The following is a 24,530-nucleotide window of genomic DNA, read 5'->3' on the forward strand; positions in this document are numbered from 1 at the left end:
AGAGGGTTGGGTGAGATAGTTGCAGACACACACTCGCGTGCTCACGTATTCAAGCGCGCACACACACACATACACACACACACACACACACACAAACTGGCATGAATTTGACTCGGTAGTCTTGATGTGCGGGGTGCTAGGGATTTTAAAAGATGTCACTCAGAACGAAAATACAACGCTGCCCCCCCCCCCCCCCCCCCCATGCTCTGAGTCATCCCTCTCTTTCCGGCTCTGCCCTCACGACTCCTGCGATCAACGCTCACATGTCAACAGGGTTTTTTGTGGAATGCCTCCAAACTGAACTCTGGACCGAAGTGCACGTGGGAGGTCACTGTGACACTTTGATGGGGCCGTGCTGCTGTTTGGTTCGGATTCTCACCGATACCATCAGGTCGATGCCGCCCTTTGTTGGTGATGACACTTAGGGATGTGGTCCATTACAGTGGCACAACGACAGGGACTGCATGGGGAAAGCTTGTAATAACTGACTGCAGGTGGGTCCTATTAAAAATAATGAGCGGTGGGGTTTGTGGACCAGCCGTATCAGTCATCACGAACCTCATCACAGTTTCTCACGGCTTTGTTTCACATCTTTTTAATTCCCCTCAGAGCTCCCGTCGCCTGCTGTTTAATTGGGTCCGACAACATCAGAGAAGCAATTCAAATGTCTTGTACTTTGACCTGATGGATTCTAATTAGCCAAATAGGTCATCTTATCTTTCTCTGTCCAGTAACAACCTGGCATCATGTGTTCTGGTTGTCCTTCTGTCTGCTCGTCCGTTATGTGAACTAATTCAATTTAATTACATTTATTTTGTATAGCCCAAAGACACAAATCACATAATTTGCCTCAGAGAGCCAGATGTCCACCTGGACTCAAGGATGAATGGAAGGATGGTGGTCAAAGACCTTGGCCATGATGTTGACATTTTCACACACATGTCTAATAGGATAAGAATAAAGGCTCAAGACTAAAACATGATTGAAATGTAATAATATTTTGGTTGTGTTCAAAACGACCACTTTCAAGGCCGTTTTGCATATTCCAAAAGTATAGGTTTTCAATCACAGCTGTCAGGACCAGGTGTTTCAACTAGAAGAGTTTTCAGTTTAATAGTTTAATATCACTTATTCTTGCTGTTTGTGTTTGACTTCAACCTGATATTTCAAAATGTCAGGTCCGTGCCTGATATCTTTAATAAACATACCCTTGCAATCTGGAAGTGTCCCACATATTTAAAAAATATACAGTTGTTCAGCCTCTTCTGAAAACATAAACTAAATATAAAACAAACACAAACCGTGAAATTTTCTTTCCATAACCTATAGGATTTTCATTGTTGCAGAACAGCTCTCTGCTGACTTTGACTGCATAAAACATGTTAGATACATTCCAATCTCTTCTCAGAGTCTCCAAAGACAAGATGATTTTTATTTTCTGATGTGTGCTGTTGGACCTGAGTGCATTCGTAGATCACAGCATCCTGACTGGAAGGCAGAGTGGATAAGAAGCTTTTCTGGGTCACTTGGTCCCTCCATGTCTAAAACTGCTGCTCTTTCCTGCGGTGTGCCTCAGGGTTCTGTCTTGGGTCCCATAGAATTTGCTTTGCAGATGAAATGTAAATGTTTCTCGTATCAAGCTTATATATCATCCCAGTTGGCCCGCTCTGGTTGACACATCACTACGGCAGATTTCTCCAAAACTAGGCAACTTAACAGTGCTATGTATCTATTTATCAATCTGGATTGATCAATCTAGATTGAGAAATAGAAATACATGTAAAAAGAAATATTCTTGATTTTGGGGTGAACTTTCCCATTAAGGTTCTTGTTTTTACATAATATAAAGAGGGATGTGCAGATCTGACTGTTTCAGCTCTTTGTATCGGCTGATACCGGTATGATACCAGTGGTTAATTAATACGCTGTATGCCTTACTCTGTGGAAGAGAATGGCATTCATTCTAATAATATACTGAAATGCAGCTTTACTAACTCTGTAATGACAAATGTAACAAATAAATACTTTATTTATTGATGATATGATTTATTTTAGAGTTATTTATCATTGAAATAATAAATTGTGCAACATCCAAAAGAAAAGATAAATCATGCTTTTGCTACAAGAAGCTCTTGGTTTACTGTAGCTTCATTTCAAAAGTGCCAAACATAAGATATACGGTAACTTTATTTATTGCTGTGCAGCAGTGGCAGTACGAAGGAAAGAGTGAAAATATGAAATATCAATATACAGATATTTAATATATGAAGATATACATAGTAGAACATATATTCAGGGTATAAATGATCCACTTGCACCCTGCTGAACCCTCACAGTCAGACAAGCCTTGATGAATAATGAAAAGCTGTCCTTTAGGCCACACCTTGTTCCACTTAGGGCTGCTTCTCCACTCCGTTTCCTGCCCTGCTTCTCCTTCTCTTTCTCTTTCTCTCGTTGTCCCACTCTTCTTTCTCCAGCGGTACGAATGAACCATACAATGCTTTTGATGCAAAGAAATATATTTAAAAAATCAGGTGGGGAGAGAATGAGAAGATGAAGATGGAAAAGAGACAACTAAAAGACAATAACTCAGTTGGATGGAACCTGCATTGAATACAATAACCTTTTGAATGAGTCCTAAACGGCTTGTCCTTTAGATAGTGAAATATGGCACGTCTGGATATGACACGTCTGAGTAACTTCAAACACTTTGTCAAGCACTCTACTGGCTTCTGGAGATGTATAACCAAAGGATTGGCACCAAAACCACCTCACTATCAGTTTGGTCCTCTTTGAATGCTAACATGTTAGCACACAGCATGTAAAGTGATTACCGCAGGCAGACTTTACTCCTCTTATTAATATGTGACCAGATGTGATTCAACCAAGTGGTATTCATATGTGTCGCATTGAGACCAGACGGCTCTGTCCAACTCAAAGTACTCAATGTAGTCACAATGTGACCTCCTCCAGAGGTTTGGCCAATCAGATCACAGGGGTCTTTCACAAGGACTGCTGGTATTCTACAATACCAGCAATCCAAACAAGTCAAGGTGAAAAGACAATTAAAGACAATAACACATTATTTAGCAATATTTATTGCTAATTAATTATTGTTGTAATTATTTATTATTGGGTTTAAGGAAAAAAGGAACATTCAAGCCCATCTGGATGACAAATATGATTCCACCTGCTGGTTTTACAAGTTGCATCCTGTTTGCTATCCTGTTGCTTGTATTGTGTGACAAGTATGTTACATTCATGTATTGTAGACACATATAACTGATGATGAAATGTTTAAGGTTCACATTATATGAATTAGGCAAAGGACGCACCTCATTTCAGCTAACATTGTTGTTTGGATCAGGAAATAAAGAAGGTTAAAGGGTAAAAAACACTTTTAAGTACATCAGATGAAAAACGTTTTTCTGGCAAATGATTAGGGAATTGCAAAATGTTAGTTATTTTAGAAAATAATCTATACTTTTTAAAACATCAGGTAGTAGACTTTAGCATAATGTATGCTAACACATTAGCATGTGCTACTGGAGATGTTAGTACCAATCTTCTTGTCACTGCTCTGGCTAGACTTGCCCCTGAGTTTTTGACACGTCTGGGTCTGTACGTTGGAAACTTTCTTTAATTCCCCATCTCTGCTCTGTTCCTCATTATGGATTGCTCTGTCTTCTTCTTCTCTTCCCTAAAATGGTAGAAACTTCCGCAAGCACCTCAGGATGGTGGGCAGCCGCAGGATCAAGGTCCAGAGTAAGTCCTCCAGTCGGTCAGCATGCATGTGTGTACAGTACGCTGATATCGTGCATGTTCATGCGTTCATGTCATTTTTATGATATTGCCATTTGATATAACGCTGGTGAATTGCCAGGAAACGGCACATCTGTGGGTCTTCTCTGTCTCTGTTTCGTTTACAGACAAACAAAATGTGCTTGTTTTGTCAGAAGTTTCAAGTAAAGGCTAGACTCTGTAATCTGCCATCAATCAATCAAGCAATACATAACCAGAAAGAGTTCAATGTTCACTACGTCAGAAAAAAAAAGAAGTGAAAATATATATATATATATGTTTTTGCATCAACTTTTCTAATGTGAGACTTCAACATGGGTTGGAGACAGATTTTGAGTGAACTTGATGGAGCATTTAAGTGCTTTCCAAATAAAGTCTGTCTGGTGGTTGGGATTGGGTTTGGCCTGATCACACTATAATAAATAAAATGTCAACCATGTTAAGGCCAATTAACAGGGGCTGTTACACTGGGGTTGATGATCATTTAGAGTGTGTGTGTGTGTGTGTGTGTGTGTGTGTGTGTGTGTGTGTGTGTGTGTGTGACCCCCCTCCCCCCCCCCCACACCCCAACTCCATCAGCCTTTGCCGACCGCCGAACCAAGAGCTTCAGCCGCTCATGGAGTGACCCGACACCCGTCAAGCCCGACTCGCTGCATGACTCCAGAGACAGTGAGTGGACGCTCTGTATATGTAGAATACAATACTGCAGAGAATATACACGCTTTGACACAGACACTTATACACACGGGTGAACACACAAGCACATGACATGTACTGAATGTAGTAAATCAACATAACATGTACTGAATCACAGAATATACGGAATATGAGGAGAGTTCCTACGGACTGAGGAGAAGACAACCTGCAGTGCTAAGAGAATCCGTCTTTTCAGTTCATCCATAGAATTAAACCGCGACGTAGGATGTTGTTGAGGGCCGATTGGTGCTTTGGCTTGAACGTTGCTGCCGCAAGGAATTGTGGGACGGCATTGTCTCCTTTCCTTCCCTATGCTAAAGGGGATAGGAAAGGAAGCAATGAAGTATCTTTCCAAGCACCTCTCAGCATTTAGAATGTTTTTCTGGATAATGATTAGGAAATTGAAAAATGTTATTTATTTTAGAAAGAAGAAAGATACTTTTTAAAACATCAGGTACTTTGAAGTACCCTTTGACCAGCTCTTGACACTTAAAACATCATTTCCGTCAGTTAGGAACCCTCTAACTATTATTCGACTGTTGTTGTACGGCTGTCATTGTGTATCTGCAGTTGATCTGAATGTCTCCACTCGTATCTTTTTGCCACCCATCCACTCAGCCACCCCCATCTTCCAACCCGGTTGTCCATCTGCCTGTTGCCGTGTCGTTGCCGTCTGGATGCATCAGGAGAGCGTTATTGTGTCGCTTTGTCTCGTCTGCCGTCTGATTAGAACTCTCCTCTGTCACTCGCCTTCCAGGCTGGAAAAACAAGTGCTTTTAAAAAGCAGCACACTCCTCTAATTGCGTTTTTGTGTTATCCTTTCATCTCGCCCTTTGTTCCTGTTTGTGTGTGTGTGTGTGTGTGTGTGTGTGTGTGTGTGTGCCAGGTGGCGAGCTTCAGAGCTCCTCGGGGACTCTAGATGAAGGGCCGGACGAGGACGCCGACTGGGAGGAGGAGAGGGAGATGGAGAGGGCGGCCTGTGAAGGAGAAGACTTCATCCCACCTAAAATCATGGTGCGCATCTCGGCATTCAATTCACATATTTGATTTTCAAGTCAAACTGAAATCTCTCCGTCACGCAGACAGGGGTATAAGGGTTCTTCTGCGTGTGTCCTTCCACAGCTGGTATCCTCCAAGGTCCCAAAGGCTGAATATGTCCCGAACATCATTCGTAGGGACGACCCCTCCATCATCCCCATCCTTTATGTGAGTAGCAGCCCCCCCCCCCTTTGTTAAGATGTAAGGTTGTTTCTGCTTTGTTGATCCATCAAGAAAAGAAACGATGAAGATACAATCTGATATTCTAACATTCTCAACCACGAGGTACCAGCGTGGCCTCATAGTGGTGCCAGAGAGAAGGCTGTCACTGAGCCACTCCCCGTGGGACTTCAAACCTTGGAGGAGAGCTGGATGCTAGTGCGTCATAACCTGAGCACTGCTGTACGTCTTCCTTAAGTGTGACTTCCTCTAAAGCATTATTTGTTGCATTATTTTCCAAAAAGCCAGAGGGCGTACAAACAAAATGTACTTTGAAGAATCAATTAAGGCAACGAGCGTAACCGACAATACAACTAATATACTGACCTCCACAATGCAGAGGAGGAATGGCAACTGACTGAACTCGTATCTCATATGCATGGCCTACTTCGTCCCCTTCATACAAGCCCTGTAAAGAGTGTTAAATGTCTTATAAAGAAACAAATGTAAAATACATACGGACATTTTGATTTGGCTACAAAATATAAACTCAAATGTGGATTTTTTAAGACCTCTGGTTTTCTAAAAGTATCTAAAAAAGGAATTTTCCTTGACATGTAAGTCGTGATGTCATCCGTGAACTATTTGTGACAGTCACGTCCAAAAAGCTCTGATCGATCGCACCTCGTTCCAAAAATTCGGAGGCGCACGACGGCTTGCATAACCATAACCTAACCGTCCGGACGTTTTACCCGTTGCGATCATCAAACTACGAGGACACTGACGCGGATACCTCAGACTTCACGGAATTAGTGAGATGACAGACAGCATTTTTTTGGGGGGGGATTGTTCATTTCCATCTGAGGGCTGAAGAGCACCGTCAGTCATTGGCTTTGATGTTTATTGTCTATTGGAAATATAAAGACAATCTGTTGCTAGTATTTCTCTCCAGGAAAAGAGAACACGGCACTACACGTTTTAAGCATTGCCAAACTCATAATACAATGATTATGTCATTATCACTTCAGGGCAGCGGTTCAACCTTTCTAGCCGTACTGAAGATGGTACGCTGTAGTCTGTCTCTTGGACTTCCAGTTGACCGGTCCACCACATTGGTCGGGACTGAAATGTCTCCGCTGGGCGTTTGATGAATTGCCTTCAAATTTGGTCGAGATGTTCATGGTCCCCAGAGGATGAGAATCGCTTTTGACTTTCCTACCTCGTTAATCACCTTATGAACCCTCGTGTTCACCTCGTGGCCCCATGGAGGGGGCCCTGACCCCGAGGTTGGGAACCACTGTTCTAGGAAATAGGGCTGAAAAAAGGGTCAAAAAATGTACCGTAATATCAGAAGTCAAATCTGATTATTGGCTGTAAATGATCGAGCCGTCTGTGTAGAAAACCAGCGGTTTCATTCAACTTCATTTCATTTCTGCTCAGTAGGGTTTCATGAAATAATAATTCTGTGTTAATTTTCCATTTAAAGGACCACGAACATGCCACATTTGATGACATCCTCGGTGAGTGTGACAGCTGTGGGTTTTTTCTTTTCATTATTGAGCTCTCAAGTGAAAATGACTCTCCTTGTATAAAAGTGGAATAAGTTTCATCTTACTGGAGGGCAGAGATGACTGATTGTTTTGTCCATGTGTGTTTATGTGTGTGTGTTTATGTGTGTGTGTTTATGTGTGTGTGTGTGTGTGTGTGTGTGTGTGTGTGTATATATATATATATATATATATATATATATATATATATATATATATATATATATATATATAGTGTGTCAGCCAATTTATGTGTCTCACCATTATGGCTGAGTGGGAAAAGTGACACCTTTCTTTCTCTCTCTCTCTCTGTCTCTCTCTCTTTCTCTCTCTCTCTTTCTCTCTCTCTCTCTCTTTCTCTCTCTCTCTGTTTCTTTCTCTCTCTCTCTTTCTCTCTCTCTCTCTCTTTCTCTCTCTCTCTGTTTCTTTCTCTCTCTCTCTTTCTGTCTCTCTCGCTCTCTCTCTCTCTCTCTGCGTGTCCCTCGCCCAGAGGAGATCGAGAAGAAGCTGACTGCCTACAGGAAAGGCTGTAAAATCTGGAACATGCTCATTTTCTGCCAGGTGAGTGACAGGAGAGAGACGGGGCTATATTGTGACACATTGAGTTGGCTTGCAATAAGTCACTTCTGTCTAACTAGTATTTATGGATAAAAAAATGAAGCATAATAAACTATTATTATTATTTAGTTACAAAGAAATGCAAGTATGAAATATAAAACATTGACATACAACAAAGGGATTTTATTTAAATAAACAGGCCTATTAGAAAATTATTATAAAAAAAATACGAAATATGAAATAGCATTTCATCATGATGAGCTGAGTTTCAACCAATACTGTTGTTGATGGTGATCCCACTTGCATGCTGCTCTCATTCACAGTCCTGTTGCATAAAGTAACACATGATGCTGCCTTGATGAAATAGATTAGGCATAATCAATATCAATACTGTCATTTCCCTTCTTCTCAATTCAATTTGGCTGAATGTCACAATTCCCCGGAGTTGATTGGAGGATTACTCAGATCCCCTTCAGGGTGCAGGCTGTGGGGACTGGCTGCTAGTTCAGAGTTGACAGCAGCTTGGTGCATTTCCCCTCAAGGCCAATCAGGGCGACTTTGGGGTGCACACTCAGGTCCACCTGATCCTTCCTCCGTGTTATGTAGATCCTGGGTCTTCAGGCTCTTTGGAGACTTCTTTGCTGTCTCAACCTTTCTGACTGAGGCTGATTTGGACCTTCCTGATCCTTCTTGACTTAGAACAAATATATTTCCTTCACACTTGCCTTATAAACATTACCTTTGGGTTATTACCTTTATTACAGCGAGCTACCAGGAAGCGGTAGAGATCACGTCACTTCTTGGAAAGCTGAAATGTCGTCAAAAGACATCTTACCTCAGGGCAGATATTAGTGATATTGGTGCGTCCCTAATGATAACCGGCTTTATTGTGTTTTTTGGTTTATTATTATTCCATATTTATTCAAAAGGGACCATGTACAGTTAAAACATAAATGTCACCATTGGTTCTATTTGACAACTGAAAGTATTTTATATGCACTCTTCGCTTTTAATATAATTAATATATTATTATTTTTATGTTTTTATGGAATGATTTTATTTGCCTTTTTGTAATTTGATGTAGCTGTAAAGCACTTTGAATTGCCTTGTGTATGAATTGTGCTCTATAAATAAACATTTGATGCACTGTACCACTTTGTAACTACAGCTAATTTGCATCCGTAGTCTCTTGACAGACACAACAAACATAAAACAATAGCAATTATTTCCTGTTTATCTGCATTTTTCTTATAAAACAATATTTCTGTTAGGGGTGCTGCGTCATCCAGGTCAGCTGAAATCTGGGGTATCAGTACCGCCTCGTTCTTGTGCACATGGAAGAGAAATTGCTGACGGATCTGAGTGATGAACTGAAATGTTACTCATACTCTTTGGGTTCTTGATATCATTTGCTGAGAAGGAAAGCCAGCGGTACACATGCATAGTTTATTTTGTAAAGCCCAAAATCACAAATTACAAATTGGCCTCAGAGGGCTTTACAGATTGTAAAGCCCTCTGAGGCCAACAAAATCATGTCTGGTGTTTCAATTCTATCCACAACCATCAGCTCTTCATATCATTTCCATACCATATAAATGACCTTGATCCCTAACTATAGTAACTCACGAACCTTTCCCCAGGGCGGTCCGGGCCATCTTTACCTGCTGAAGAACAAAGTGGCCACCTTTGCAAAGGTGGAGAAGGAAGATGACATGATCCAGTAAGACTTGGCTGTGTGGGTGGAACCAGAAATCTGCGGGGATTTGTTTTCATAACTCTTCCATTATGATAGACACTCGTAACGTTAACATGCATTACACATCGTTCACTTTCACGCGTGGATTTTACATTTGAATGATTACAGGTGCTATAAAAGCTTTTGGTGGAAATCTTTAACCAGAAGTTGAATTATTTCTGACCAACTCGCCCATCTTCTCGTCGTGTACCGTAACCTCTGGTTCTCTCCCGTGCGCCTAAGGTTCTGGCGGCGGCTCGGCCGGCTGATGAGCAAGCTGAACCCGAAGCCCAACCTCATCCACATCATGGGCTGCTACGTGTTGGGGAGTGCCAATGGAGAAAAGGTACTTTTCCAATTCAATTCAATTTATTTTGTATCGCCCAAATATACCAATCGCAAACGTGCCTCAGAGGGCTCTTTGTTGGCGAGCCGACACAAACAGAGACTCCCACACTCCTCTGGTTGGTGCACAGGTTCACCTAAATGTCTCCATGCAGCAGAACATCTCAATGCACACACACACACACACACATGCAGCATGCAGAGGAGTCATTTAGACGATCGGTTGGCTTCGAGTCGAAAGCCGGTGCACGTTCTGCAACTGAGGAGAGAGAGCAGTTCTATTTGTGCATGCGAAAGATAACAGACACTCACACACATACACACACATGCAGACACACACACATGCACGCACACTCTTACACACACACTCACATACATGCAGACACACGCGCACACACACACGCAGACACACGCACACACACACGCGCGGACACACACACACACACGCAGACACACACACACATGCAGACACACGCACACACATGCAGACACATGCATACACACATGCAGACACACGCACACACACAAGGACACACGCACACACACGCACACACATGCAGACACACACACACACACACACACGCAGACACACGCACACACACAAGGACACACGCACACACACGCACACACATGCAGACACACACACACACACACACGCAGACACACGCACACACACGCGCGCGGACACACACACACACACGCAGACACACACACACATGCAGACACACGCACACACATGCAGACACACACACACAGACACACACGCACACACATGCAGACACACGCACACACACACGCACGGACACACACATGCAGACACACGCACACACGCGCGGACACACATATGCATACACACGCACACACACTCACGCGCGGACACACACATGCAGACACACGCACACACACACACACGGACACACACGCACACACACATGCAGACACACGGGCAGCACTTGGGGATGAGAGAGAATAGAGTCCTTGACTCAATTCAGCTAAACCCACTCGCCCCTCGCTGCAATTACACACTCACACACTCGTGCCTCCTCCGCTGGCCCTGTCACGACCCCCCCCTACACCCCCATACACACATATATATATACATATATATATATATGCTTTGCTATATGCAGCCACACGTTTGCATAGCAACACTCACTGAAATATTCATACTGACTCACGCAGGCCTTCCTCCAGCCACGTGCACCGCTGCGTCCTTGTTGCTTACCGCTGTACCGGCCCTTGTTCTCAGGCGGTCAAAATGTAGAGCTCCTTTTTACACGTCACAAAAGCGCCCAAATGAGAAAATAGCCGTGAGACATCAAAGAACGATGCGGGGCGAAGGCCATGTCATGCATATTGTATGCTTGTGTCGCGCTCCACCTCGAAGCTTAGAAAGGAACTGTTTAATGCAGCGTGAGGCTGTCAGGAGGAAACATTACTCTGGGTTTAAAAGACTGATAAACGTGCCACATGTTGTATGTTAGTAATAGAGATTTAGATTATTTAAAGGTTTCTAATCATAGGAAGTCTATGGGCCAAACAAACACGGGACTTTCACCCAGGAGACCAAGATTAGAGACAGAAGGACGGAACAAACAAGCCATTTTGTTGCCTAAACATAAAAATTATATCTATTGTTTTAAATAACATCGTTAACCGTGTGTTTCATTGGAAAATTGTGTCCCTCGAAAACATGGTGGCAACAGCCATTGTTTCCTTGTGCCCTCCAGGTGGTAAGAAGTCCCATTTGGCATCTTCTCCACAGTGATTCCGTTCAGGGACGAGCAGGGAGGCTGCAAGCTCAGCTGGAGAGACACTATGAATAGCCACAACATGTAGGGATGGGCCCTCTTTAAAAAAAAGAAAAGAAAGATAAGACAATCCGCAACAGATTATCGTCGTCTGTAGTGTGAGTCCAGCTGGTATCGGCAAACCTTTTCTCACTCAAATCAGATGCTTGGCCAGTGTCTGGTACCGACGTACCCTTTAGCCTCTGTATGAGACAACCGGGCTCTCTTCATGAAAATATTAAAAACAAGTTTATTTAGTTTTTGGAACAAATGGAAATCTATTCTTGACTGACGTTAATATAGACGCTCTAGACATCATGCGTATTCAATTCATTCAACAAGGCCCAGTTAGAGAGTTTCCTTATGCTAAGGTCCCACAGCATGATGGACGCGTTAGGATCCCATTCATATTGATAGCAGTTTGCCTAGCCGTTGTATTAATGTAGACAACTAGTTTGAACTGAACACATTATAAATAATACATGAATGTTCTCTCATTTCAAGTAAAATAAGGGCTGCATTTAAAAAACACAACACATCACAGACAGCTTTATAAAAATGAACTCAAGTGACTCATTCATTCATCTTAAGGTGTGAAGGGATGTCAACCAAGAGAGCCAAAGTTTTATTTTATTATCTTCTAAGGAGAGAACTTTGTGTCGCTCTCCATTAACATCCTTGTTAAACAGAGAATGAATGTGTTTGGATTCTGATCATATTGGGCTCTTAGATTAATTTTTCGGATGTGAGTCGATACGTTTGCTCAACAGATTTGTGCTTGAATATTTAAACATGTTTTAATGGTCTCTGAACACATGAGACACACTGGTTTTAAACTGCCAGTGGGCAGAATTTACTTTAAAAACTATCTCCATTCTTCATGTCGTTCTCTTTTTGGAGAACGACATGTTCAATAACTTCTCTGACTCACGTATTATTCTCCCACTACTCGGTTTCCCCTCGTGTGTGTAAATCTCACTCGAGCCGCAATGCTTTTTAGAATTCTCATATTTGATTGACTGAGCATGTGAGATGGTTTCTGACCGCTGAACGAGCGCCGAATAAGTTAGAGAAGCCAGTGAAAATAGTTCCTAATAATTCTTAATTATCCAGTGGTGGCAGGTATATGAGGACATTCCTGTACACCTCAACCGGTTCCTATGGAGTCCGCCTGTTGACATTTATTAGAAAATATATATATATTATGAAGTCGAAGCAGGAAAAGAAATCACAAATGTCACCAGATGGGCTCCTTGGGTAACAGGATCGGATTCACTGCTCTCATAAGGTTTCTACAGGCTCCCGGCCCAGCTTCTTACTGAGCTCCAGGTCTGTGTTCATCAGCCTGGTCCACCTTCACAGCTGTAACATCAGTTCACCTACAATATGACAGATGATGCACACTTTGTCTCTCACAAATGTTCTTTTTTTCTTCCCACCAGTTTTTTTTTGGCTTAAACATCTGTCATCCTCCATATGTTAAGGGATACAAAATTATACAGACCGGCTGGTTGCCTGGCAACCCCACAGTGACGATAAGAGTGTCCATGTGACCAACATGACATATCGGAGCTGGAAGGCACATTCTGATACCTTGTTAGTCAGAGCTTGTTTCCAGTGTTTGGTGCTAAGCTAGGTTAGCTAAAGCTGGTGCTCCCTCTCTCTGTAACTCTCTCTCTCTCCCTCTGTAACTCTCCCTCCTTCTCTCTCTCCCTCTCTCTCCCCCTCCCTCCCTCTCTCCCTCCCCTCCCTCTCTCTCTCCCCCTCTCTCCCCCTCCCTCCCTCCCTCTCTCCCTCCCCTCCCTCTTTCTCTCCCTCCCTCTCTCTCTCCCTCTCTCTCCCTCTCTCCCTCCCCTCCCTCTCTCTCCCCTCTCTCTCCCTCTCTCCCCCTCCCTCCCTCTCTCCCCCTCCCTCCCTCCCTCTCTCCCTCCCCTCCCTCTCTCTCCCCCTCTCTCTCTCCCCCTCTCTCCCCCTCCATCCCTCCCTCTCTCCCTCCCCTCCCTCTTTCTCTCCCTCCCTCTCTCTCTCCCTCTCTCTCCCTCTCTCCCCCTCCCTCCCTCTCTCCCTCCCCCCTCTCTCTCTCCCTCTCCCCCTCCCCCTCTCTCCCCCTCCCTCCCTCTCTCCCTCCCCTCCCTCTCTCTCCCCTCTCTCTCTCCCCCTCCCTCCCTTTCTCTCTCCCTCTCTCTCTCTCCACTCAGCTGATCCAGACTCTGAAGAGGCTGCTGAGACCCTCCTCGGTTGACTTCAAGTCCCCACTGGAGCTGTCTGCAGAGGGTGAGCGCACCTGAACTGTAGTTGCAAGCTGCGTGCTAGATTTCTTTCATCTTTAGACATGTCTGTTTATCTCACATAGAAGAAACATTCATGCAGCTTCACATGTACGCTCGCTGGATGTTAATAGCGACCATTAATCAATGGCGGTGGGCCGTGGAGAAAGCACATTAGGAAACATGAACAAATACACAGGTGTAAACTCGGCATCGCTCATTTTCCCGACACCCATCGATGCAATGCTAATTGTTTTCCCATGAAAATGTCATTATCGCCCTCCGCGTGCTTCTATTGAGCAAAGGTTCTTCCGGATTCTCTCCACATATGCAACCTGTGAAGAAGCAATCAGCAACGTATATTTTATATTCATATCACTGTGCTGGATGTGGTCAGGTCAAGTTTATTAGAGCTCAATATCACACAGGCTCAAAGGGCTGTAGCTAAAATAATCACAGCAATGAGCAACATATAATAGAGAGATCAACTCCATGCAAAGCATTACAAACTGTGTCAGACACACAATAAACACCAGCAGCAATAACTAAATATACTCAAACTTTGGAATTTGGACAGACCAACGATTCCAAAGAAGAGCGGCTTAGAGTAAAATAATGAATGAATTACATCATATTATATACATGGAGCCAATAAAAATATAGTCTAATAGATAAAATTAGAAATGAAAAAAGATATCTATAATTCTACAGGTCAGAGATCATTATTATGAATTTGTCCAATTTTTACCATTCATCCAAGAGATATTTCACTGGATGAGAGAAAACTGTTGACCTGCTGGTGAAACATCAGGGATCACCAAAGTCAGTAGGATTCATCATCTGTGAACCATGAATGTCTGGCGAGACATCATGGAGTGGAAATATTTCCTAGACTCATGGAGCTTGTAATTCTAAATAAATTATCACAAATATTAAAAAGATTCACTTTCCTTATAAACTGTCAGTATTCATGGTTGAAGCTTTGTTTTCAAATGTTGTTTTTTTGTGCCACACTTTATTATGTAGGCTTGTTTTTTAGTCTTTCCTTTTCCTCAAGTTTGTATATATTTGTATATTGATCTTTTAACACTGAACTGTACTCAATGGATTTGAGATTGTTGTATCACATTGTTTGTTTGTTTTCAATTATGTTTCTTTTCTTGCTCTATGGTACTAGTGCCTTTTCTGATCTCATAGTCATTTATATGACTAAACTAGTCATAGAGGACAACTTTTATGACAGTTTATACATAGTATATATACAAATCTAATTATAGCAGCAGTATCGTTTCATGTTGAACAAATGGATGACCTCTTAAAATAAGCAAGCATGTCCTTAATTTATAAAATGACCAATGCCATGATTGATGACGCCATGGCAGACCATTAACCCAAGCCCAATGACCCAGATCCTGCTCCTGCCACGATCACAGTATTGTCAGCAAAATTGATGACACGTACATTTCCATCAATAATTTCACGGTCACCGAGTACACCTTTGTATTGATCCCACATCATAACCTAAATAGAAAACAGGTCTGACTTTAACAACACACAAAAAGCACACATGGTTTGCTGGGATGGTTAGCTAGCTGATGCACGGTTCACGTCTTTAACATGAACTGTATTTTAATAATAAGCTGCAAACATGATCTGTGATCTAATCCAATGGCGTCCCGCTAAAGAGCGACAGCCTCATCTTCATTACCATTGTGTTGAGGTGGAAAAACATGTGTGTTCCCTAAATATTGTTGATATGCCTCTGTATTTCATTATTTATTGTTTCATGTATATTTGAGACATTATATCAAGCACCACGACCTTCACCGATATCCCCAAGGTGAACGGCACAGCCTTAATATTTCAACGTAACTGTGACAATAAGCAGCAAATAACGTGCGTTGTGCTAATGTTGCCGTTAGCGAGCCAACACCAACGTTAGCACAACAGCAAAGAGAAAAGTTCATGGCAAAAATCAAAGCCTTGATTATTCTGGTCAATATTGAGATCAGGATTCTTTAATAGCATTGCCCACAGACTTCATTATGCATAATTGAAATTGAGTCAAAAATGTTAACGTTATTTGAAATTTGAGCTGGGGAATTAACGTTAACCTTAGCGTGCTAACAACGTTAGCGTAACTGGCTAACGTAACCTGATTAACGTCTTGTTACCTAACTTTATAAGTTAGTTATACCTAAATATTTACCTTGAGGTTATTGGTGCTGGGCTTATTCAAACTAATGAACACAGTCGTGTCCTGATGACATCTTTAGCATACACAGTTTCAGTCGTTACTTACTTCCCCCAACTCGGGACTGGCAAGGGGTCCAACGGAGGAGGTGGGCCCGAGTCTGAAGCGTCTTCCTAAATCACTCGTGCAAAAACACTGATATGGTCCTTTTAACAAATGTAAAGTAACAATCTGCAAAGGATAATCACATAGGGTCTAATGGGTGGTGCTTGCTGAGCTCAGGGTCTCCCAGTAGGGTAACGCTGTGTAATCTTCATCTCTTCTCAGGCAAAGAGATGATCGAGATGTACTTTGACTTCCGTCAGTTCCGCCTGTGGAAGAGCCGCCAGCACTCCAAGCTGCTGGACTACGACGACCTCCTGTGACCTGACCCGCGTTCTGATGCCTTTTGAGCGGTTATCTCACGTCTGAGCCCACTGTACGGTGACAGGGCCTTTGGTTGAAGGGGCCCCCCATGTGAGGCTCCTGGACGGGGCTCTGCGGCAGAGCAGGAGCAGTAGATCCAGCCAGCCGTGTACCTTTTCTCCCTTATCCATTTTCCACTTTCTGCCAATCTCTCGGAGAAAAGAGAAAGAGAAGGGGATGAGAAAAAGGGCAGGAAGCGAGGGACTCATCATCTTAGCCTAAATGTGTCAGAAGATGCTAACTTCAGAGTTAGATCCCTGAGTTCAGGAAGGATGTTAAATGAAAGAGTGTCAGCAGAGAACAGAAAAGACTCTTCCTTTCCTTTCCTTGTTGTTGTTGCCTTTAGCCGACCTATCTGCTCCTTTACGATGGAGTGGATTAGAGCGCATATGTAAATAAACAAGTGCTTACTGGAGCCTTCGAGAATAGATTTACAGCATCTCTCTCCACGCTGAAAATCTAGACTTATTCAAATTTAGAGTTGTCTATTTAACACAGCTTTCTTTTCTTTTTTACGAATAAATGTACTAGTATTTCGTCCAGACTGTTGTATTAACTCAGGTGAAATCCCTTGTTTGATACTAAGCATTGTACTCGCTGTTGGCAACACACTGTAGAGCAGAATCCAAGGCCTTCGCAGCCACACAGTCATCCTCAGCGGACTGTCAGGGATGTCGTGTTTTAACGTGTGTGTGAAGGGCGGAGGTTCTTTTTTCCGATATTTTCATATAGTCTTTCGAGTCAACTGTAGCCGAACTGAGAAACGTTTCCACGCATGTTTCACGCCATTTTCAGCTGTCCTTTCTTCAGCCGCCGGCTGAACCGATCCTCGTTAGCGTGTTTGTATTGCATGTGTGTGTTCACGTTAGTAGATACATACTGATGACATACATTCTGTATATTCAATTTATTTCAACTCTTGATTTACTCACTTTTCTCGGAGTAAATAATAATGTATTATGTAAGACTTGAATCACTCAAAGTAGCAACGGAGTGGTATCGGTGGTACTTTCCAGAGCTATTTTTTTTGTCTCCTCCACCAACCAATTGTTGTTAAAGTTAGACTATATTCTTAGAAAACCAGTGCTGTGGTCAATTCATCTCTAATATCCATTTTTAAACATCAGGATACTTTTGCTAGGGTTGAAATTACGTGTATTTTGTGTATTTTAGCGTTTTTTTAAAGCGTACTTCTGCAATTTAGTACTGCACTTCCGGTACGTTGCGATCTATGGGTACAATTTCTAAAACATCATCTACTTTTCCCACGATGCAACTGGATCGCATCTTTTTATTACCCTTGCAGCCTGTTGTGCGACCGTGTCTTTCACACTCGGAACTCCATCATTTATTGCTCAGGCTTTTTATAGAACATGCCTGAAGCCCAACCTGGGAAGCCCAGATGACATCATCGGCCACTATGACATCATCAGGGGTGATCTTTACGTGCACTAAATGAATTGGTAGAGTGCCCTTTTAAAACTTGTAACCCATTTTACAACAAAGGCCAGTATTAGCCTGACGCTGCATTACTGGCCTAACCCGTTTAATAAAAAGTAATTCTATTTTTTCAAAGCAAGGGCTTTACCCCATTGTACTGTGCAGCTGCACACTATCCACCCTAATGATACATAACTACCTGCTCCGTTAAAAGTCTAACGGGGAGAATGCTGTTTTTAAAGCTCACGTCATATTCGGATCAGTGTACTCGCTGGTATCGGTAGTGACTGCAGTTCATCTCAGATGGGATGAGGGACCTTTGCATTGCTTGTACATACATGGTGAAACCCACTGTACATGTGTGTGTCCTTGAAGTAGCGTTCAGGAGCGACTCAGGGGAGGAGTTTCGAGCATAGTTTATATACAATACGTCCACATATGCTTCCTAACTTTATATCCAAGCTTCCCTGCACGCTGTGAATGTGTGCGTCATGACCACGGCTGGCTGAGCGCTTTCACTGCTTCTGTCTTCATGTATGTCTTGTTGTTGTTGTTGTTGCTGCTGCTGCTGCTGTTGTTGTTGTTGCTTCCTGAACCGTGCAAGTCAACCCGAGCTGGAGGAAGTGTTCATTGCGTTGGAGTGCTTGAGGAATCGGGATGGGGACTCAGGAGCCAACGTTATTGATCTTAATGCATCCACGAGGACGTATAGGGGCTCTAGAGGAAGAGCTTTGGGTCCAAGGTGGGACGTGTAAAGCATTTGGAACATCTCCTTATGGCCAGTGAGGATGTCAAACATGCTGTTAAATGTGATGGAAGTTAGTTACTCCTATGGATGCACCGATCCAACTTCTTCGGTCCCTATATCTGGGCCTTAGAGATCGCCTGGTACCGAGCACCGATCCAACCCTATTGTTTGATTAATAAGCTTGATGCTTTACTGTGTTAGAGGGAAATCTTGATTCGGATTGTGCTTTATGAAGTTGGTTTGTGTTTGCACTGCAGCTGTTTGATAGTATAACTGCTTCATGCAAAGGGAAATAATCACTGCTGGGGAAGAGGGTGACACGAAAGGCTCAACTCTTTTATCTAAAATGACTGAAAAGGTTTTTGGACTGGAGCCCTTTAGGTGGATGAAAGACTGAGACCCATTCTTTTTTTAATGATCTGTTTCTCATTATAAGAACAGGCAGTCTTTCTTCTGTAAATGATTGTATTACTGTAAATGTGTTTTGCATGAACAGGCTTCCACGTCTCCTCATCGCAACACAACGTAGCATGTACATCACTACATCCCTCACAAATTGATTGCAATCATTTTGTATAATTACTGTTGACAACTAAGAAAATAGGGGTATAAATAACTGTTCACAATATGCTAACAGACCCCAATAGCAGCACAGGTTTGATAGAACCCTCCTCCTGGTTGGTGCTGGAAAGAGAACACACATATAACACTTCAGAGAGCCAGGCCTTTACATCTTTTTTCCCATGTTTATAACTTATCATATTTTAGTAAGATGTATCCCTGTTCTAATTGGTTGTTGATTGTATTTGCTATTAATACAAACACATTTGTTTCTGTGCTCACTAAAATGAAACTAAATGAAGGATATTTCCATTGCACTCTGGACAGGAATATCTGTTTCTTTGATTTCCGCTTTGCCGTTTTATTGTCCATTTCTTTTATTATCGTGCTTAAGCTGCCGCCGGTGAAACTCCACACTTCCTGCACCAACATGTCACATCAAAAGCCTCCCAGCAGCTCAACATGCATAATCCATCATATTCATTGTACGGTCGGCTAATTAAGAGCGCCCCCAAAAAAAGGGGGCAGAGTAGAGGTAGAAGCAATTAAATGCTGTTTTAGTACTCGTGGAGTTAATACTGGGGAAATGAACATAATGTCCCACTACAGGTAATTCACACCATGCAGTCAGCATGTTTTTTATATTAATAGCCAGTATGTGCTGCCACTCTTATTGATCATCTTGCGTGTTCGCAGTATTTTCGCCAAACTCAAAATGAATGTAATCACCCATCTGTGTCAGATCACAGAACTTCATCTTTTTGCTTGAGCTTACATTTCTCAAACATTGTATCCCGACTGCTGGTTTCAACCTCACAGCTTTTGCTGTCTTTTGCTGAATGAGAGGTGCTGTAGGATCTCACCTTTGTAATTGTTGCACATTCATGCGTTTGCTTCATGCTGATGTGCACTTGTTCAAACATTACTCTCAAAACCTTTCTTCTGTAGCAATATGCTGAATATGATTATTACTGTATGCTTACTTAGAGTTGTAAAATATACAAGATAGGGGGCACAGTTCAAGGCATTGTCTGTAATACCTATGGATTTGAATGACTTTTGATGGACAGCTGCTCCCTGCTCGGCTCCTTTGTGTTCTAATGTTCTGCCCCCATCCCGCTCATACAGGACTCCTCTGCGGTGAGCTTTAGTAAACCCTGATTACATGGCCGCTCCGCGCTTGTCACGGCATCTCAAGTCAATGGTTAAGTGCAAGTGGAGTTGTGCTAAAAGAATTGACACAAGCGTAATGGATTTCTAATGATTTTCTGATCACAATGGAAACAAAGACCGTACTTACATTACTGGAGATCCATTATCTGGTGCAGTGATCACTGTGATCACATGGGACATTAGCTCCTGTGCTGAAACGCAAAGCATCACTAGTAACTAGTTTATGTCTAAAAAGAGCACCTGGCTTTACAGGAAAACCATGAAATTATAATATAACTAGGTTCCCTTTTGTAAATAATTAGGTCCTCAATTTTTTTTCGTGCTAGCGTTAATTCGAACAAACCTGAAACAGAGTTTTGAGCTCGCTCTGTGGACCCTTAGATGCGGAAGATCTTCGAGAGATCCAGATCATTTTATTACTCGCCTCCAACGCTGTGTCCACATCTCTTTATTCATCCATCAGTACAGCATAATAATAATGCTGCAAAAAGAAGGACAAACACAGGACTTTCACACAAGAAACAAAGCAGTTATTTATTCACGGTTGTCACATTATGTTGTTACAACCCGTTGATGATCCTTCTTTCCAACCATAACCAAGCAGTTTTGTTGCATAACATAACCATTGTTAACTATGTGTCATTGAATGTTCTAAAAGCGTGATTTTTAGGCTGATATGAAAAGTAGTTTTGGTTCAGAAACGTCGACGTTCAATGTATCCGTGGTTTGCTGAAATGAATAATGTCAACCACTTTTCTGGCGACCGGGTGGTGCGTCAACACTTCGATGTGGCCGAGAGGACGTAGAGAGCAACATTAGCCGTAGCTCCAAGCTTTGGGCAACCCAAGTCCAATATTCACCCTTCTTGTAGCTGTTTCCATCTGAGAGGAACCACAAAGCTTCGTCACAATGAAAGACTTCACAATACACAGTCATTCCATTTATTGTTGACGTGAAAATATTGACAACTTCACATTTAAAACTACTGTATGACCATTGGAGAAAGCAGGAGACCTAACATCACGTTTGTTTGTCAAATTAAAGGAGTTGAGCAGAGGGTGACACAAGGATAGTCTTGGCAATCTTTTTTGGGGGCCGACAACTTTGAGACAGCCGACAAACCTCAGCCAGTCAACAACTCGTCTTATATATATACATATTAGAGATGAAGTAGATCACACTGCAGGTGAGCGAGCGAGCAACACTTGCGGCTTGTCGTGCTCGCTCACTGGAGCCCCCACTTCCATTTTCTGAGAACATCATTACACAAATCAAGAGATTGATCTTTGAACGCCAACTCCCCCCCCCCCACGTTATTTTCCAAATGAAGCTGGAAAAAAAAAAACACTTCAAATTGTTAATAGGCATTGTTGTGCCCACCCCGCTGCTCTTGCCGGTTCCCATGGAGATTGCCAGGACTCAGTTGGGAGCTTGATTGAGTTTGATGAGGATGATGGATTGATGCCGCTTTTGATTGCCCTGACACCTCCAGTCGGGCTGAGATTGTATTTTGGGAAGAGTGGAAAATAATGTGTTTATGTAACGTCTGCTTCACTCTGGATCAACTCCTAGGCCATATAACATATGAGTGCTCCATTGTGGAATCGCTTCCTTAGACTAACGCACAGCAGTGCCTGTAGGAGTGATAGATGTTACACCGACGCTCAAAAACACATTTGATCATCCATGTGTCTTGTTCATATAAAAGGTATAAGAGCAATTAACATTACTGTGTATCTGGTGATTTTGATACTAGAAAAAAGTTAATATATTTGGGTAGCTTTCCTGAGCTTTTGGGTTCTTCCTTAGAATAGACATTATAGATGGAACTTTAATCCAAAGTAACTGTGTCTGAACTACTAACAAAGAAATCTTGTTGCATTGCACAATGTTGGTAATAAAGCGGGTCCCCCCCCCATTAAACCTGAGGTCTACACAGCATGTTTCCTTGTGTTATTGATTGAGTGATGACATGAACACAGTAGAAAGGCTTCAGGTTCTATTCTCAATGTAGCTTGGTGGGTAGCAGGCAGGAAATCCACAGTAACACTTGTAAATATGTACGTGCACATGAAGCTGCAGAGCGCTTTGGATGAGAGCCAATATATTATCCAACTTATTAATGTATGTAAATTGTATGAAATCTCCCCCTGACCATTCATGCAGGGGATTACATTAAATTATACTTGATTAGTTCATATATCCTTGCCACAAAAAGATTAGTCTAGAGTAAAAACATTAATATTTAGAATACTCATCAAATGAAACTGACAGCTTACCACTTTAGCGCAGCCAGCTCCCTGGCTGCGCTATAGGTCATAAACCCGCCCCCTCCTTGTTAGTGAATGGGTCGTGGGCCAGACAACAAAATCAAAGTGCACATCAAATACATGATGTATGTTTAAACCTCGTCTCACGATTGGTTTGGGGCATGCCTGTGGGCGGGACCTTGTTTCTGCAGTACCACCATATATATATATATATATATATATATATATATATATATATATATATATATATATATGCAGATATTATTGCACGTTTTAGCCCACTGTGAGAATCAAGTCTCATTATTAGCCAAACAGATGGCAGTAACATATGTGCAGAGGCTGAAAGTGCATTGTTAGCACTCAGCTGGGAGGACGTCCAGATGGAGGATTCATTCGAGTCATGCAGAAACCCTCTGACTGGCTACAGGTACAGACCAAACACCAACACTGGACCATGAGAGCGTAGAAACAAACGTAGTCCTCAACCCAGCGGGGCCGGGGGAGGCTGAGGGGCGATCGAGGACCGTTTGATGAGTAACAAAGCGAGAGAGGAGGGTTAGGAGTGGAGTTGGTGTGACAGAGAGCAGGAGAGAAGAATCAAGAACAGAGGAAACTTCTGAGGGAATTCTGACCATCTTTTATCTCCGTGTTCAGCCCCAAAGTGTCATACTCTCCAAAACCTTTCCATTTGCAGACACACTGATTGGAACCAGATCTGACCATGGACATGTTTTATTGTACATAATGCACAACTCTTATCCCAATTCATAAAGAACCAAAAACAAGAATGCGAGTGTTTAGAGAACAATACGTTCTATGAGCATTACAGAGTCTCAGCTGAGGAAAAAACATCATATATGCAAATTGCCGTGTAAGTACAGTAGGGCAAACTGTATGCATCACCATGGGAACCTACATGCATTCAGTGGGGGATGCAGAGAACCTGAGTATTAATAACGATATGGTATATAAACCGCACAGGCTGTTCTAGCATTAGTGTTCCTTCAACATTTGTCAACGCTTGCTCTAAAGAAGCCTTCTATAAAACCACAGGTAGCATACACTAATAGTTATATTATTTATCAGCATGACATTTACTGGCATTTGAAATGCTGTATAGTTACTAATTGGCTGCCAAATCCATTTAAAAAGTTTGATCCCTGGCTCCGCTTGTCCATGTCCATGTGTCCTTGAGCAAGGCACCAGCTTGCAGGCGGTGGCTGGATATGAATGTTAGTTCATCCTGATCAGTGTATGAATAGGTGAGTGACATGTAGTGTTGAAGCGCTATCCATGTCCATTTAGCATTTACCTTTATGAATATAAATGGAAGAATGTAGTTATTTTAAGGAACAGTAGGCAGCATGAGGGTGTGGCTCATCTCCATAGTCAGAGATGATGGTTGACTGTCAAATCATTTCCTGATAGAGATGTTTTATTCCAATATTCACCTTATTTTTCATAGTGACTCCATTGCATTTCCGGCAGAGAGGGACGCACAACTAGAAACCCTCTACGGCCAAGGTCTTACCGTACTCGTGGCTTTCATTAGTTGGATTGGTTAAGTTTAGGAATATCAGGGTAAGCCAATCAGAGACAACGTAGGGTGGTGATGCCTTCGTCACAGTAGGAAAAACATATTGTGAATGAGACCTAAGTTAGCTACCCATAAATGAAAGCTACTGTGTCATGTAGGCTGAAATATGTTCAGTTTTAATTTAAGAGGAGAACATTATTACAGCG

At 42.4% G+C, this 24,530-nt stretch overlaps 1 protein-coding gene across 1 annotated transcript in view; it reads left to right on the plus strand.

The window, feature by feature from the left end:
- Positions 1-16,555, plus strand: part of nsmfb (NMDA receptor synaptonuclear signaling and neuronal migration factor b) — a 36,275-nt gene extending 19,720 nt beyond the window's left edge. Inside the window, exons 7-16 of the mRNA XM_034541988.1 lie at positions 3,713-3,765; positions 4,381-4,470; positions 5,384-5,511; positions 5,620-5,703; positions 7,181-7,214; positions 7,732-7,802; positions 9,440-9,519; positions 9,778-9,880; positions 13,868-13,943; positions 16,458-16,555. Coding sequence (XP_034397879.1) covers positions 3,713-3,765; positions 4,381-4,470; positions 5,384-5,511; positions 5,620-5,703; positions 7,181-7,214; positions 7,732-7,802; positions 9,440-9,519; positions 9,778-9,880; positions 13,868-13,943; positions 16,458-16,555 — 817 coding nt within the window. The remainder of the gene's footprint in view (positions 1-3,712; positions 3,766-4,380; positions 4,471-5,383; positions 5,512-5,619; positions 5,704-7,180; positions 7,215-7,731; positions 7,803-9,439; positions 9,520-9,777; positions 9,881-13,867; positions 13,944-16,457) is intronic.
- Positions 16,556-24,530: the final 7,975 nt, after the last annotated feature.

Source organism: Cyclopterus lumpus, chromosome 9 (genome assembly GCF_009769545.1).
Source record: "Cyclopterus lumpus isolate fCycLum1 chromosome 9, fCycLum1.pri, whole genome shotgun sequence".
NCBI classification, from domain to species: Eukaryota; Metazoa; Chordata; class Actinopteri; order Perciformes; family Cyclopteridae; genus Cyclopterus; species Cyclopterus lumpus.